Genomic DNA, 13,449 nt, shown 5'->3' with positions numbered 1-13,449 from the left:
AATTTTTCCCAGCAGAGGTTTTGTGTCCAGTTGTGATGCTCGGCATGCCACTGAGCTGCTCCCAACTCCCCTCAATACCTGCAGCCTGAAATGGAGGCTGTGTGCTGTCCCTGGCTTGTCCCCAGCTGTCACCTTGATTAGCAGGGAAGAAGGGCTGCTGTTAATTCCCACTAGGCTTTGGGTTGTGGGTTTGGGTGAGCCTGGTGGCTGCTCAGTGTCTTGAAACAAGAATTTCTGCAGCAGTGCACGAGCCCTTCAGCACTGGGACAGTCCCATGGCTGGATCTCCCCAGCAGCCACTGGGCAGACTGGGGAGGGTGAGGGTTGGACTGGACAGTGCTTGCAGGGTGATGACAGTGCTGTGCTTGCCATGGAGGCCCTTCCACCCATCCCACACCCAGCAGTGAAGGTACCCTGCTGCATCCAGCTCTTGTCTGCGTGTTCCAGGAGGAGCTGGACTCCACGGACACCTCGGTGGTGATCAGCTCCTGCTCCCTGGCCGAGGCCCGCCTGCTGCTGGACAACTTCCTGAAAGCCTCCATCGACAAGGTGGGGCTGGGCCGGGCTGGGCTGGTCCCAGGGGCTCTTCCAGAGTGCCAGCCTGGTGCCAGGGGCCCGTGGCACGGCCTGAGCGTCAGCTTTGCCCGCAGGGGCTGCAGGTGGCGCAGAAGGAGGCGCAGATCCGGCTGCTGGAGGGGCGGCTGCGGCAGGCGGACGGGAGCAGCTCCTCGCAGAACCACGCCCTGCTGGACGCCCTGCGGGAGAAGGCAGAGTCACACCCCGAGCTGCAGGCTCTGATCCACAACGTGCAGCAAGGTGGGGCCTGAGGAGCAGCTCTGGGGGCTCTGTCTGACCCCCAGGTGCTCTGTGGCACCTAACTCTGAGCTCTTAGCCTCTTACTTCCTTGGGTTATCTTAAATAAGCAAAGCAGCTAATAGTTAAAAATCTTATTACAAAGCACATCAGTCTCAACAGGCAATGGCAAGCAATGGCAAGCAATGGCAATAGCAGCAGCAATAATCAAATGGCTGAAAGCCAGAATGGCTAAAGCAAGTGGCTAAAAGCCTACTGGCTAAAAGCAACAACTTTCCCAATATATACTGTTATATAGGATTTTCCCAACAAGCTAAGATACAAACTCAAACCTCAAACTACTCGTTAACCTATTAGAATTCTAGTTTCTTAGCTCACCAGGTTATGTATAACATTACACATAGAATCTGTCTTGTTCTATCTAAGAAATGTCAGCAATAATCTTACTATAACTCTGTTATGTCTAAGTCCTGTCTACAACTGCAGGCCGGGAGCCTCTGTTGGAGATATCAACATGTTTGCAACCTTCAGTAGAACACTCTGCTACTGTGGTATCTGAGGCCTTTTACTTACTAAAGACATCAGAACTCACTCTAAGACTTATTCAATCCCTGCACTCCAATTTCTTTCTGAAGGATTCAGAGAGAGCCCTGACTCACTGACTCCAGCATGGCCTGAGGCAGGTGCATCCTCAGGCCAGGTGTGCTGCCTGTGGGATGGGGTGGGTGCCCAGCTGTGCTGGTCCTGCAGAAAGTGATCCTAGAGGAGCTGGAACAGACTACACAGAGTTAAGGGGAATAAATGGGTATTTATTGAGAGGTCTGCAAAGGGCACACTTGTCAGTACCAGTGCCACAGTGTGGCCCCTGCCCTGTCTGGATGGCTCCAAGATGGAAGCAAAGGAGGGCTTGGTCACATGATTTCACATCTTTATAGGCTTTAGTCTATTTGCATACAGAAGTCAACCATCCAGTTAATAGTCTCAAACTGTAAGGTTTAATCCTCCTTGTCTGCTTGCTGGCCCACCCTCCTCTTTCACGTTGTTTGTGCTTAGGGCCTGGGTTTGAAGAAACTGTCCTTGGGTCAATAGCTGAAATCAGACTATTTTTCTTCATCACCCTAAGCACAATGGAAAGGCACACCCAAGCAGAACAGAAAACTCAGAACTTAAGGCATCAAAAGCAGCCAGAGCTGCTGTGTCTGGGACCCTGCCCCAGGGGCCATGGTGGGTGGGAGCATGTGCCATGGCCATGGACAGCAGGAACAAGGACTGGGCACCCCCCACACCTCCCCTGCAGGGTTGGGATGGGGCTGGTGGCAGTCGGGTCCCCTCTGCTGATGCTTTGTGTCCTCTGACAGAGAATGGCTACACCAGCACAGATGAGGAAGTTTCAGAGTTCAGCCTGGCCTCAGATGGGAGGTGAGCACTCAGCCTGGCACTGCCTGAGGGGATGGTGCCTGGGGAACAATGCCTGATGCCATTCATGGATGGACAGAGCCCCACCTGAGTTTGTCTGTGGTGCCCAGCCCCTGGAGGGGGGAGCAGGATGTCTCTTGGACATGGGCAGGGAGTGAAGGCTTGGTCATTCCTTGGAGAAAGGGTGCTGGGGAGCAGAAGGTGGCACAAGGAGTCTGGTGGTCCAGTGGCACCAGCTTTCTGAAGAGACTTTGGCACTGAAGATCCATCTTTGCTCCTTTCTCCTTGCAGCATCTCCCAGTCTTTCACCATGAAGGGCTCAGCAAGCCAAGATGACTTCAAGTTCAAGGTTAGTTGGCCTTTTTGTGTGGCCTGATCACAGAGACTGGGAGGTGGGGTGGAGGGATGTTCAGTGATGCTTCAGGCCTCTGCACTGCAGTCTGAGCCTTGGGGAGCCAGGCTTGACATAAGGCAGTATGGTGTGATCCTGTCCTGAGGCACCAGAGACTCAGGAATCACCCCCCAACCAGCCAGGACCAGACCTGAGTGGCACTGAGGGTGTGCAGGGCAGGGATGGAGGGAGGGAGGGATGGAGGGAGGGAGGGAGGGAGGGAGGGAGGGAGGGAGGGAGGGAGGGAGGGAGGGAGGGAGGGAGGGAGGGAGGGAGGGAGGGAGGGAGGGAGGGAGGGAGGGAGGGAGGGAGGGAGGGAGGGAGGGAGGGAGGGAGGGAGGGAGGGAGGCAGCTGTGGTTCTGTACTGTCATGTTTGTGTGGAGAGCTGGCTGGGATGGCCATCCCAGAGGGATGTGGGGGAGCTGGTTTGTGGCCAGAGAGCACAAACTCCTCCAAGCCACAGCACTGGCTGCTCCCACTGCCCCCGTGCTGCCCACCCTGAGCCCTCTCTAGAACCCCAGCTCCAGGTTCTGTGCTCTAGGGAGAGCCCAAGCTCTCGGGGCAGATGAAGGCAGTGTCTGCTGAGTGTCTGGGACCCACGCTGGACGTCTCCACCAAGAACATCACCAAGTCCTTGGCGTCCCTGATGGAGATCAAGGAGGATGGGGTGGGCTTCTCCATCCGAGACCCCTACTACAAGGAGAAGGTGTCCCGCACCATCAGCCTGCCCACGCGAGGAAGCACCTTGTGAGCATGGGCTGCTCCTGCCTGCCACTGGCAGGCTCCTGGGGGCTGGGGGAACTGTGCCTGCCCTGTGCAGCTGCAGAGGGGTGAAGGGGAGCCCAATCCTGCATCTGTCCGTGCTGGGCTGCAGCATGCAGTGCTGCATTTCCTCAGCGGGGCTTGGAGAGTGTGTAGGGGTGGGTTGGGATCCTTTGCAGATGGGCAGGAGGATTCTGCAGGCACAGGGGAAGAAGGGGAGTGTGAGGGTCCCCAGCTCCCTGCTCTGGGTTATCAGTGTTTTTAAAGGTGTCTGGGGTTGCCTCGAGATGGTGACTCCAGCCCAGACTTGCTGTTTGGGGCAGGACACAGGTGTTCATTGGGCTGGGATGCTAGTGCAGGGGCAGGCACCCACTCTGCTGTGTTCCCTTCAGTCCCAGGCAGTCCCGGGGCTCGGACACCTCCCCCCTGACCAGGAGGAAATCCTATGACCGTGGGCAGCCTGCCAGGTGAGCTGGGGACAGATGGGGACGTGGGGAGTCTGTGTGGCCCAGAGCACGTGGAAGGATCCTGTCTGGGCCCTGGTGTGCCAGTCAGGTGCCAGGTGAGCCCTTCCCAACCTGTGATCTTTTGGCTCAGGCCCACAGACATTGGCTTCACACCACCCTCGTCCCCCCCGACCCGCCCGCGCAACGACCGCAACGTCTTCTCCCGCCTCAGCAGCACCCAGAGCCAGGGATCTGCCTTGGACAAGTGAGTGCTGCTGGGCTGCCAGAGCCTGGCTGAGGGCACCCAGACCATGTACTGACTCCTCTGGGGTGTGTAGGAGCACCAGGGCTTGGATTGGCTCCAGCCAGTGTCCTGTCACTGCTTTACCTCCCTGCTGTGATGGAGCAGCTGCCACACCAGTGCTGTGCTCCTGCCCACTGTGCCCCCTCTGGGCTCACAGCCTGGCCTGTGCCTGGAGACAGGGTGGTGCCTGACTGGAGCCCTGGAAAGGTGAGGGAGCAGGTTGGGTGAGGGGATGAGGGCTCAAAGGAAGCTGATGGACTGGCATCCCCCCGAATGCTGCTCCAGGCTCTGCTGGCAGCAGTCAGGTGCTGCTCTGGGCTCAGATGTGCTAGCAGCGCTGGTGTTCCTGATGGAGACCTGCTGTCTGATCCTCACGTGCCCTCCTGCTCTTCTGCTCTCCCCTGGTTCTCCATGTGTGCTTCTCCTCTCCTCTGGTTCTCCACGTGTGCTTCTCCTTCTCTCTCCCTCCACTCCTCCTCTCTGTCCTACCCTGGCTTGGATGCAATAACAACCTTCCACCTCTGACTCCACTGCTGCCTTCTCTAGTCTGGGTTTTCTCTCCCATAATCCTGCTAATTTTCTGCCCCTAGGTCTGATGACAGCGATTCCTCTGTCTCGGAGGTGCTGAGGTATAGACAACTTTCTATTTATTATCCCTTTCTCTGCTCCTCCTTCTGTCTGTCAGGTGCCTGCTCTCCCTGTCCCCACGTGCCTGCAGCTTGCTGCTCTGCCCCCCTGCTGGCCTGTGTGTCTGTCCCCTCCTGGCATGCCACCTCTGGTGCCTGATGCTGTCCCTCAGCTGCAAGTTCCAACTGTTCTGCTTGGACTGGCCCTTGGTGCACAGTGCTGGGCTCACTGATGGGTGCTGGCTGGTTTGGGTTGGCAGCATGTTCTCCTCCATCTCTGATGGTTTCTTGCCAGCATGAGGCCACCACATCCCACCCCTTCCCCAGCTCCCCAGCAGGATGGTGAGATGATGGGGAAGGGTGCTTGCAGTACATCCTTTGTGCAAGCTTCTTCCAGGCAGTTATCTCAGGTTCACCTCGTGCCTGGTTGTGCTTCCCTGGTGCTTAGTTGGAAAAGGTCAGTCTCTTCCCTAAAGAAATCAAGTCAGATTGTGGTGCAGAGCTCAGATTTAGAGTTAAGGTTCTCGCCCTGCATCCACTATAGAGGTTTCCCAAAGCAAGGGCCACATTTCCACCATCCTTTAGGAGCACTGCAGCCTTCCAGTGCCTAAATGGGCTTCTAACAAACAGGGAAAGAACCTTTTTACAGGGACAGGACAAGGGGGAATAGTTTGAAACTGAAAGAGGAGAGTTCTGGATTAGATGTTAGGAAGAAATTCTTCCCTGTGAGGGTGGTGAGGCCCTGGCACAGGGGCCCAGAGCAGCTGTGGCTGCCCCATCCCTGGAAGTGTCCAAGGCCAGGTTTGGGGCTTGGAGCCACATGGGTAGTGGAAGGTGTCCCTGCCCATGGCAGGGGAAGGAGTGAGATGGTGTCCAAAGTCCCTTCCAGCCCAAGGCATTCCATGATTCTGTGATCAGCCATCCAGCACCCAGGTGTCCCCTCATCCTGCCTGTGCCCTGAGTCCTGCAGGGCCCCATCACTGGGGAGTGACACCAGACCAGTCTGAGCTGGGTCACCCGGGGCAGTTCAGTCAGGCAGCCACTCCAAATCCATGGAGGATGCCTCACCCTGCAGTGCAGGGATTTCCCCTTGGATTCAGTGTTGCTTTGAGACTGGTGGAAGCACTGGGGGTGAGGGGGAGGCTGTTGGCTTGGCATTGGTACGTGCAGAGCTGAGGAACATCACATGCATGTGATCTCCAAACCCCAATTAATGAGCCTGTGCTTGTCCTCATGACTAATGCAAACCTTGCCCTTCTCTAGCCCCATGCATCACTTTCCCTGCCTGCAAGAACAGCACAACCTGAGGTCTTGTGGCTGTGCTTGATGACCAGGCACACTGGGGCCTGCCAGGGGTCACACATGGGAGGGTGGGGCTGGGGGTCCTCAGCACCCTGAGCATGTCTGAAGTGGGGGGATTGGCAGATGATGTGTCCCCCAGAACAGACAGCAGTGTCCCTTGGAAGCAGCACCCCTGCTGCAGTGTAGGTGCTCTCCTGCCCAGAGCCAGCAGTGGGGGCAGGAATAGCCATTGCAGTAGGGATGTGGGGTGCAGGTGCTGCTGCTGCCCTTTATCACCTTGTGGTCTGTGTAGAGGAGTCCCAAAGTGTCCCCAGCCAAAGGGTGACAGCCTCCAAGGGAAGGAGTGCTGGTACTGGAACTCTGAAACATTGTCCCAGCAGAGCTTCAGCTTCAGGCTGGAGAGGGCACAGTTTGCTCCAGAATGAACCTCAGGGCAATGAGCTGAGTGTCCTGAACTGTCCTGGCTGTGTGCTGGTGAGGCACAGAGGTCACTGGCAGCCTCTCCCTTTCCCTGTGTTAGTGCAGGGGCTGCCCTGGGGGGATCCCTGGGGTCTCCAGGGCTCAGACATGCCACGTTCAGTGGAGGATCCTGTCTCACTGCTGGGCAGTGGCAGATGCTTGGTGTGAGACAGTTCATCTTCTTCCTGCCCTGGGCCTGTGGGCTCAGTGCCTCCCCAGCCCTGCACTGTACCTGTTCTCTCTCTCCTGTGAAGGGGCATCATCAACCCCGTGGGTGGCACCAAGAATGCCAGGACAGCCCCACTGCAGTGTGTCTCAGTGGCAGAGGGACACACCAAGCCTGTTCTCTGCCTGGATGCCACTGATGAGCTGCTCTTCACAGGCTCCAAAGGTGGGTGATGGCACGGGGCAGGGAGGATGCAGCAGGGACAGGTTGGCACTGGGAGGTGTTGTGCATTAGGGGGTGGGCTCTGGGCTCTGTCTGCAGTGTTGAGCCCTGCCCTGCCCCTGGGCTGGGCTGGCTCCTTTCCTCTGGCTCTGTGGGTGGGGGAGATGCTCAAAGGCACATTGTCCCCATGCCCTTGGAGGAGACATCCCCAACCCTCTTGGGCCCCTTCTTCCCCACAGACCGGAGCTGCAAGATGTGGAACCTGGTGACGGGCCAGGAGATCGCCTCTCTCAAGGGCCACCCCAACAACGTGGTTTCCATCAAGTACTGCAGCCACACAGGGCTGGTGTTCACCGTGTCCACGTCCTACATCAAGGTGTGGGACATCCGCGACTGCGCGCGCTGCGTCCGCACCCTCACGTACGTGTGGCCCGGGCACCTGGGCAGTCCTGGGCATCAGCCCTGGGAACCTGGGCAGCTCTGGGAACCTGGACAGTCCTGGGCATCAGCCCTGGGCACCTGAGTATCAGCTCTGGGCAGCTCTGGGCACCTGGGCATCAGCCCTGGGAACCTGGGCATCAGTCCTGGGCATCAGCCATGGGCACCTTGGTATCAGCTCTGGGCAGCTCTGGGCACCTGGGCATCAGCTCTGAGCACCTGGGCATCAGCCCTGGGCATCAGCTCTGGGCAGCTCTGGGAACCTGGGCATCAGCTCTGGGCACCTGGGAAGCTCTGGAAACCTGGACAGCTCTGAGCATCAGCTCTGGGCAGCCCTGGGCACCTGGGCAGCAGCTCTGGTATTCTCTGGGCACCTGGGCAGCAGCTCTGGGCATCAGCTCTGGACAGCTCTGGCCACCTGGGCAGCTCTGGGCATCTCTGGGCACCTGGGCATTGGCACCTGGGCAGCAGCTCTGGGCAGCTTTGCCTCTGCAGAAGGCATTTCCAGAACCTGGACATGGCCAGATACCAGCTCCTTTAGTGCCAGTTTGCAGTGCTTTCCCTAGGGAAGAGGAGTGTGGGTCAGGGGACTCAAGGGGACCTCATGCAGCAAAGACTCAGGGTCAGAGATCATAGAATGTGCTGATTGGAAGGGGCTCATCAGGATCATCAAATCCACCTCCTGGCCTTGTGCAGGGCACTCCAACAATCCTGCCCTGTGCCTGGGAGCATTGTTCAAACACTTCCTGAACTCAGCCAGGCTCAGAGCTGTGCCCATTCCCCAGAGAGCCTGTTCAGTGCCCCAGCACTCTCTGGGGAAGAACCTTTTCCTGATACCCAACCTGAATATCCCCCAGCTCAGCTCCAGCCATCCCACGAGTCCTGGCACTTGTCATGAGAGGGAACAGATCAGTACCTGTCCCTCTGCTGCCCCTCATGAGGACATTCAAGACCTCAGTGAGGCCTCCCCTCACTTTCCTCTGGGCTGAACAAACCAAGGGACCTCAGCTGTCCCTCATGAGGCTTTTCCCCTCCAGACCCTTCACCATTCTCATGGTACTCCCTAGGATGCTCTCCAATGGCTTCATGTCTTTTTTATATTGTGGTGCCCAAAGCTGCCCTGAGGACAGTTTTTTGAGGTGAGACTGAGTGCAGAGCAGGGCAGGACAGTCCCTCCTTTCACCAGCTGGCAGTGCTGTGCCTGGTGTGTCCCTGGGCATGGATGTCCCTCCTGGCTGCCAGGGCACTGCTCACTCATACTCAGCTTTCCCTTGGCCAGGATCCCCAGGTGCCTTCCAGCCTCTGTTCCTGCTGCATGCACACAGCCAGGGCTGCTGTGCCCCAGGTGCAGAATCCAGCCTTTGCCCTTGTTAAGGGTCAGGAGCTTTGAAGAGATTTTGCAGCTGTTCTGGGGGTGGCCAGGAGAGCTGGCAGCTCCAGTGGGGTACACAGCCCCAAACAGCACAGTGGCTGGGTAAATCACAGGCTTTTCATGGGAAACCTGGGTCTCTGTGAGGAGCTTGAGGACCAGGAAGGAGTGTGGGACAGACTGTAGCTGTGGCTGGAGTAGGGCTCAAAGGTTAGGACAGGATGGTGGGTCAGAATTGTCCACTTGCTCTGGCACAGATCTTTCTCCATCCAGCCTCAGCTCATCTGCCTTGGCCTCTCTCTTGGTGCAGAGGCTAGGCCTGTGCTTCCTGTGCTGCATGCCAGCACTCACCAGCTCTTCCCTGGGAAGCAGAGGGGCACAGGAGGGGTGCAGAGCTGGAAAGCAGGGCAGGATGCTGTGAGCCATGCACAGACCCTGCTGCCTTTGCAGGGTGGGCACTGGCCCATGGCACCCAGCTCTTGGTCAGGGTGGGAGCCAGCTGTGCCAGCCTGGAGCCAGCAGCCCCCTGTGGCTCCTCAGTGCCTCTGGTGTCATCCTCCCCCTTGGAACTCTGCTTCCTTTAGGTCTTCTGGACAGGTGATCTCTGGGGATGCCTGTGCTGGCACCAGCAACCGCACGGTCACCAGCGTGCAGGGGGAGCACCAGATCAACCAGATCGCCCTGAACCCCACGGGCACCGCGCTCTACGCTGCTGCTGGCAACTCTGTGCGGGTCTGGGAGCTCAGCAGGTGAGGGGCTGCTGGCCTGGGGTGACATCCTGGGGCTGCTGGCCTGGGGTGACATCCTGGGGGTGCCCTGAGCAGGGGAGGGGCTGCTGGCCTGGGGTGACATCCTGGGGGTGCTGGCCTGGGGTGACATCCTGGGGGTGCCCTGAGCAGGGGAGGGGCTGCTGGCCTGGGCATGCTGGGGGTGCCTGAGCAGGTGAGGGGCTGCTGGCATGGGCAGGGCATATTGGGGATGCCAGGTGGGCACTAGGTGCTCAAAGTAGCCTGGAGTGATCCCCCTGGGGAAAATGAAAGCCTCCTTCACTATGGAAGTTGCCTGGAATAAGGATTTTCAGCACCCTTTCCTATGGGCCCCAAGGGGTGATGAGCAGTACTGGAGCTATGGGGTGGGGGGGCTTGTGGTCTGGGCAGAGCTTGGAGGAGGGAAAGGACAAGTGGATGAGCAGCAGGGCCCTGTTCTTCCCTTGTTCTTCTACCTGCCCAGTGGGCACTGGGCTGCAAACCCTGTGCTGCAGCCTGAGCTGTGCAGCCAGATGTTGGCACACACTCAGGCTCTGCAGCCAGATGTTGGCACACTCCAAGGCTGCCTTCCTCCCCCAAATCATGGGCAGTGGGGTCTCCCTGCCCACTCTCCCCCAAAGAGAACAGCCCCTGCTGGGGGGGCTCTGTGTGGGGGTCCTTTGGGTGGCTCAGCACACAGGGGGGGCTGACCTGTGCCCTTGCACCCAGGCTGCAGCCTGTGGGAAAGCTGAGTGGCCACATTGGGCCTGTGATGTGCCTGACAGTGAACCAGACTGCCAGCAACCACGACCTGGTGGTGACAGGCTCCAAGGATCACTATGTCAAGGTACTGTCCTCCCTGGGGAGCAGCACCCTGAGTCCTGTAGGGAAACTCCTCCTGAGAGCTGAGCCCAGGTTTTGTTTTCACCTCTGCATGTGATGTTTTCACTTGTTTCCCCTTCCCAAATCTTGCCTTTTGCTTGGTCCACAATGCACTTTTGGAGAAGTTGCATTTCTCTCATGCATCAGGCTCTCAGGCTAGGATTTGCATGTAAGGGCTGACCCAGATGAGCACCTCACCCTGTTGTGCTCAATATTCCCCCCTGCTAAAGATGCCTTGTGCCTGCTCAGTCACAGCCCCAGTGCAGCAGGAGCTGTGTCCTTTCAGGTTTGAGCAGGTTGAATTAGAGCTGTCACCAGGGAAGAGAGGAGGGGTGATGAGATGGTAAGACAGGATCCCACTCAGCTGTCAGCTTGGCTCCTGAGGGGTCTGAAGGCTCACCATGAGTAAAATGCAGCAGAGTGGGGCTATCCCTGGTGGGGACAAAAAGCCTCCAGTAGCCAATGCTGATCCTGTTTCCAGCATCACTCTGGGTGCCCTGAGCCTAGAACACAGAGGGTCAAACTCCCCAGGAGGGGCCCAGCTCTGTCCCCAGTGCCATCTCTAGCTGCTGCTGTTCCCCAGGTGTTTGAGATCACCGAGGGCACAGTGGGCAACATTGGCCCCACTCACAACTTCGAGCCCCCCCACTACGATGGCATCGAGTGCCTGGCCATCCAGGGGGACGTGCTGTTCAGTGGCTCCAGGGACAACGGCATCAAGAAGTGGGACCTGGAGCAGCAGGAGCTAATCCAGGTGTGCAGGGGAGCAGAGCACAGGTCCTGCAGTGACACAGGGCAGGGGGGGTGCTGGGGGGGCCTGGGGGTGTCCGGGAACCTGGTGCTAGTGAGGCTCACCAGGGAGCTCTCCCATCCTGGGCTGTGTGTGGGTGAGGGTGTGCTGTGCCCCATTAATTTGTCCAGCAGGGTGCTTGGGATCACCAGCTCTCCTTCAGACAGGCTGTGGCATCAGTTGCACTGTGGGGGCTTGTGTTCCACCCTGAATTCTGGGCTGTTGTCTCCTGCCCAAGGGAGAAACCAAGTGACTCTGGAGCCCATACCCTTGGCTCATCACCAGTTCCACTGTTCCAGTGAGGAGCTGAGCTCCCTGAGACAGCCCCCATCCCCCAGTCTGAGGCTGGCCATGACCTGTGCTCTGTGCCTCTCCCAGCAAATCCCCAATGCCCACAAGGACTGGGTGTGTGCCCTGGCCTTCATCCCCGGGCGCCCCATGGTGCTGAGCGCCTGCCGGGGGGGCGTCATCAAGGTGTGGAACGTGGACACCTTCACCCCCGTGGGGGAGATCAAGGGCCACGAGAGCCCCATCAACGCCATCTGCACCAACTCCAAGCACATCTTCACTGCCTCCAGGTGAGCCCCAGGCACTGCCCCCACGGCCCCTGGGAAGGGGGAGACCCTGGGTGTGAGCCATGGCCTGGGCTGGGGGGAGAGTGCTGGGGGAATGGGGAGTGGGGAGGGAATCTCAGCTTTTCAGTCCCTCCACTCCTTCATCTCCTTTTGCCCACTGCAGCCTGCCCATGGCAGGGCCAAGAGCTGTCCCTGCCCATCCCTGGGGTACTCCCCTCTCCCTCGGGGCTGGGCATTGGCTGCTGCTCTCGGGGAGCTCTTCAGCAGCACGACTCTGATTTCCTCTTTTCGACCCTGTCCCTTTTCTCCCTTCCTTTTTCTCTGTCTCTCTCTGCCTCTCCTTCTTCCCCTCCCATCTGTGCCACAGTGACTGCCGGGTAAAGTTATGGAATTACGTGCCTGGGCTCACCCCTTGCCTTCCACGACGCGTCCTTGCCATAAAGGGCCGTGCTACTAGTCTGCCTTGACCCTCCTGCTCTCTGACTCTCTTGCTCATATGCTCTTCTTCCTTCTCTCTTTTCCCTTTCTCTCCATCTCTCCCTCCCTCTGTCCCTCTCACTGTTGCTTTTGCTCCTCTCTCTGTCCCCCCCCACCCCCTTTTTCTCTGGTCTGAGCTGCTTCTTCACGGTATGAAATATTCTGCGTTTTTCCCCACTTGATAAGTCTTAGGATGGACTCACCCCCTTTTCCCAGTCATACCCCTGCCCTGCTTTCACTTGTTTTTTGGGGTTTTTTTTCCCTGCCAAGTGCCCACATCCATTTTGGCCACTCAGTGGGAAGCCTGTGCCTTTGCATGGGTGGTGGGTTGGGAGCCAGCAGCCCCCCAAGTGAGCCCCTGCCCCAGGAGCACAGCAGCTCCCTGGGTGTCCCTGCTGGACCCAGCAGGAGCTCATTGCAGGCAGGTAGGAGTCCTGGGCTCAGCCCTGGAGGTCACCATTTCCCTGTCACCACCTGCTGCCAGTGGAGCTGGAGGCTGAGCCCCATTGGGTTTGCCTTCTCCCCAGAGTGCATCAATCACCCTCCTGCCAAGGGAGAAGGGGCTGGAGGTCTGGGGGGCTGCATGCTGCTGTGGGGGGACTGTGGGGCAGTGCCAGTGGGGCTCCTGCCCCTGGGTCATGCTGTCCCTCTCCCCTTTGCTCCCCAGTGACTTGACAGTGAAGCTCTGGAGTGGGAGGAGGTTGCCTGCGGGGTCAAACTAGGAGCTGCAGGAAGACTGGAAGGGGGCAGGGGGCAGGTCAGGGAGCCCCCCCTGCTGTCAGCACTCAGTCACCTCCAGGAGCTCAGCCCAGACAGGGATTTCTTTATGCCTGACCCAACGGGGTGGACAATGCTGCATCTGGTGCTCTGAGCTCTGTCAGCTCCTGTGAGGAAGCAGCTCTGTGGGGCACCTGCAGCTCCACCTGCCCTCCTGCTGAGGTTTCTGGATGGTTCTCCAGTGAACAGGAAATGTTTCATCTCTCATCCATCCTGCTGTAAGGACTCCTGGGGGTCAGAGATCCCTGGCTCCTTCTCAGAGACACCCAGAGACATCCCTGCTGCCCCTGGGGCTGATGTGGCCTCTGCCTTGCTGCTCCTGGGCTGGTTCCTGCAGGAGTTTTCCTCCACTCCACGAGGACATTTGGTGTCTGCTGGCCAGGACCATAACACAGAGGGAGCTTCTCTGGAGCCATTGCTGGTGAGACACCTCTGCTGTGGGGACTACAGAAGGATTTCCTGGCACTCCTGGCCTTCCCTGTGCTCTG

General features: G+C 58.5%; 1 protein-coding gene across 2 annotated transcripts in view; it reads left to right on the top strand.

Annotated features, from left to right (window-relative positions):
- Positions 1–12,928, top strand: part of KIF21B (kinesin family member 21B) — a 41,285-nt gene extending 28,357 nt beyond the window's left edge. Inside the window, exons 21-35 of one of the 2 annotated variants that reach the window (XM_079327095.1) lie at positions 447–548; positions 650–815; positions 2,171–2,231; positions 2,520–2,577; positions 3,162–3,367; positions 3,775–3,849; positions 3,980–4,093; positions 4,723–4,761; positions 6,774–6,910; positions 7,147–7,327; positions 9,299–9,463; positions 10,190–10,307; positions 10,926–11,096; positions 11,511–11,710; positions 12,852–12,928. In XM_079327095.1, the coding sequence (XP_079183221.1) occupies positions 447–548; positions 650–815; positions 2,171–2,231; positions 2,520–2,577; positions 3,162–3,367; positions 3,775–3,849; positions 3,980–4,093; positions 4,723–4,761; positions 6,774–6,910; positions 7,147–7,327; positions 9,299–9,463; positions 10,190–10,307; positions 10,926–11,096; positions 11,511–11,710; positions 12,852–12,906 (1,848 nt within the window). In that variant the 3' untranslated portion in view covers positions 12,907–12,928. The remainder of the gene's footprint in view (positions 1–446; positions 549–649; positions 816–2,170; positions 2,232–2,519; positions 2,578–3,161; positions 3,368–3,774; positions 3,850–3,979; positions 4,094–4,722; positions 4,762–6,773; positions 6,911–7,146; positions 7,328–9,298; positions 9,464–10,189; positions 10,308–10,925; positions 11,097–11,510; positions 11,711–12,851) is intronic. The other variant, XM_079327096.1, reaches the window with a different exon arrangement.
- The last annotated feature ends 521 nt before the right edge of the window (positions 12,929–13,449 follow it).

This window comes from Erithacus rubecula (assembly GCF_903797595.1).
Source record: "Erithacus rubecula genome assembly, chromosome: 26".
Taxonomy (NCBI): Eukaryota; Metazoa; Chordata; class Aves; order Passeriformes; family Muscicapidae; genus Erithacus; species Erithacus rubecula.
This window is presented reverse-complemented; position numbering and strand designations above follow the sequence as displayed.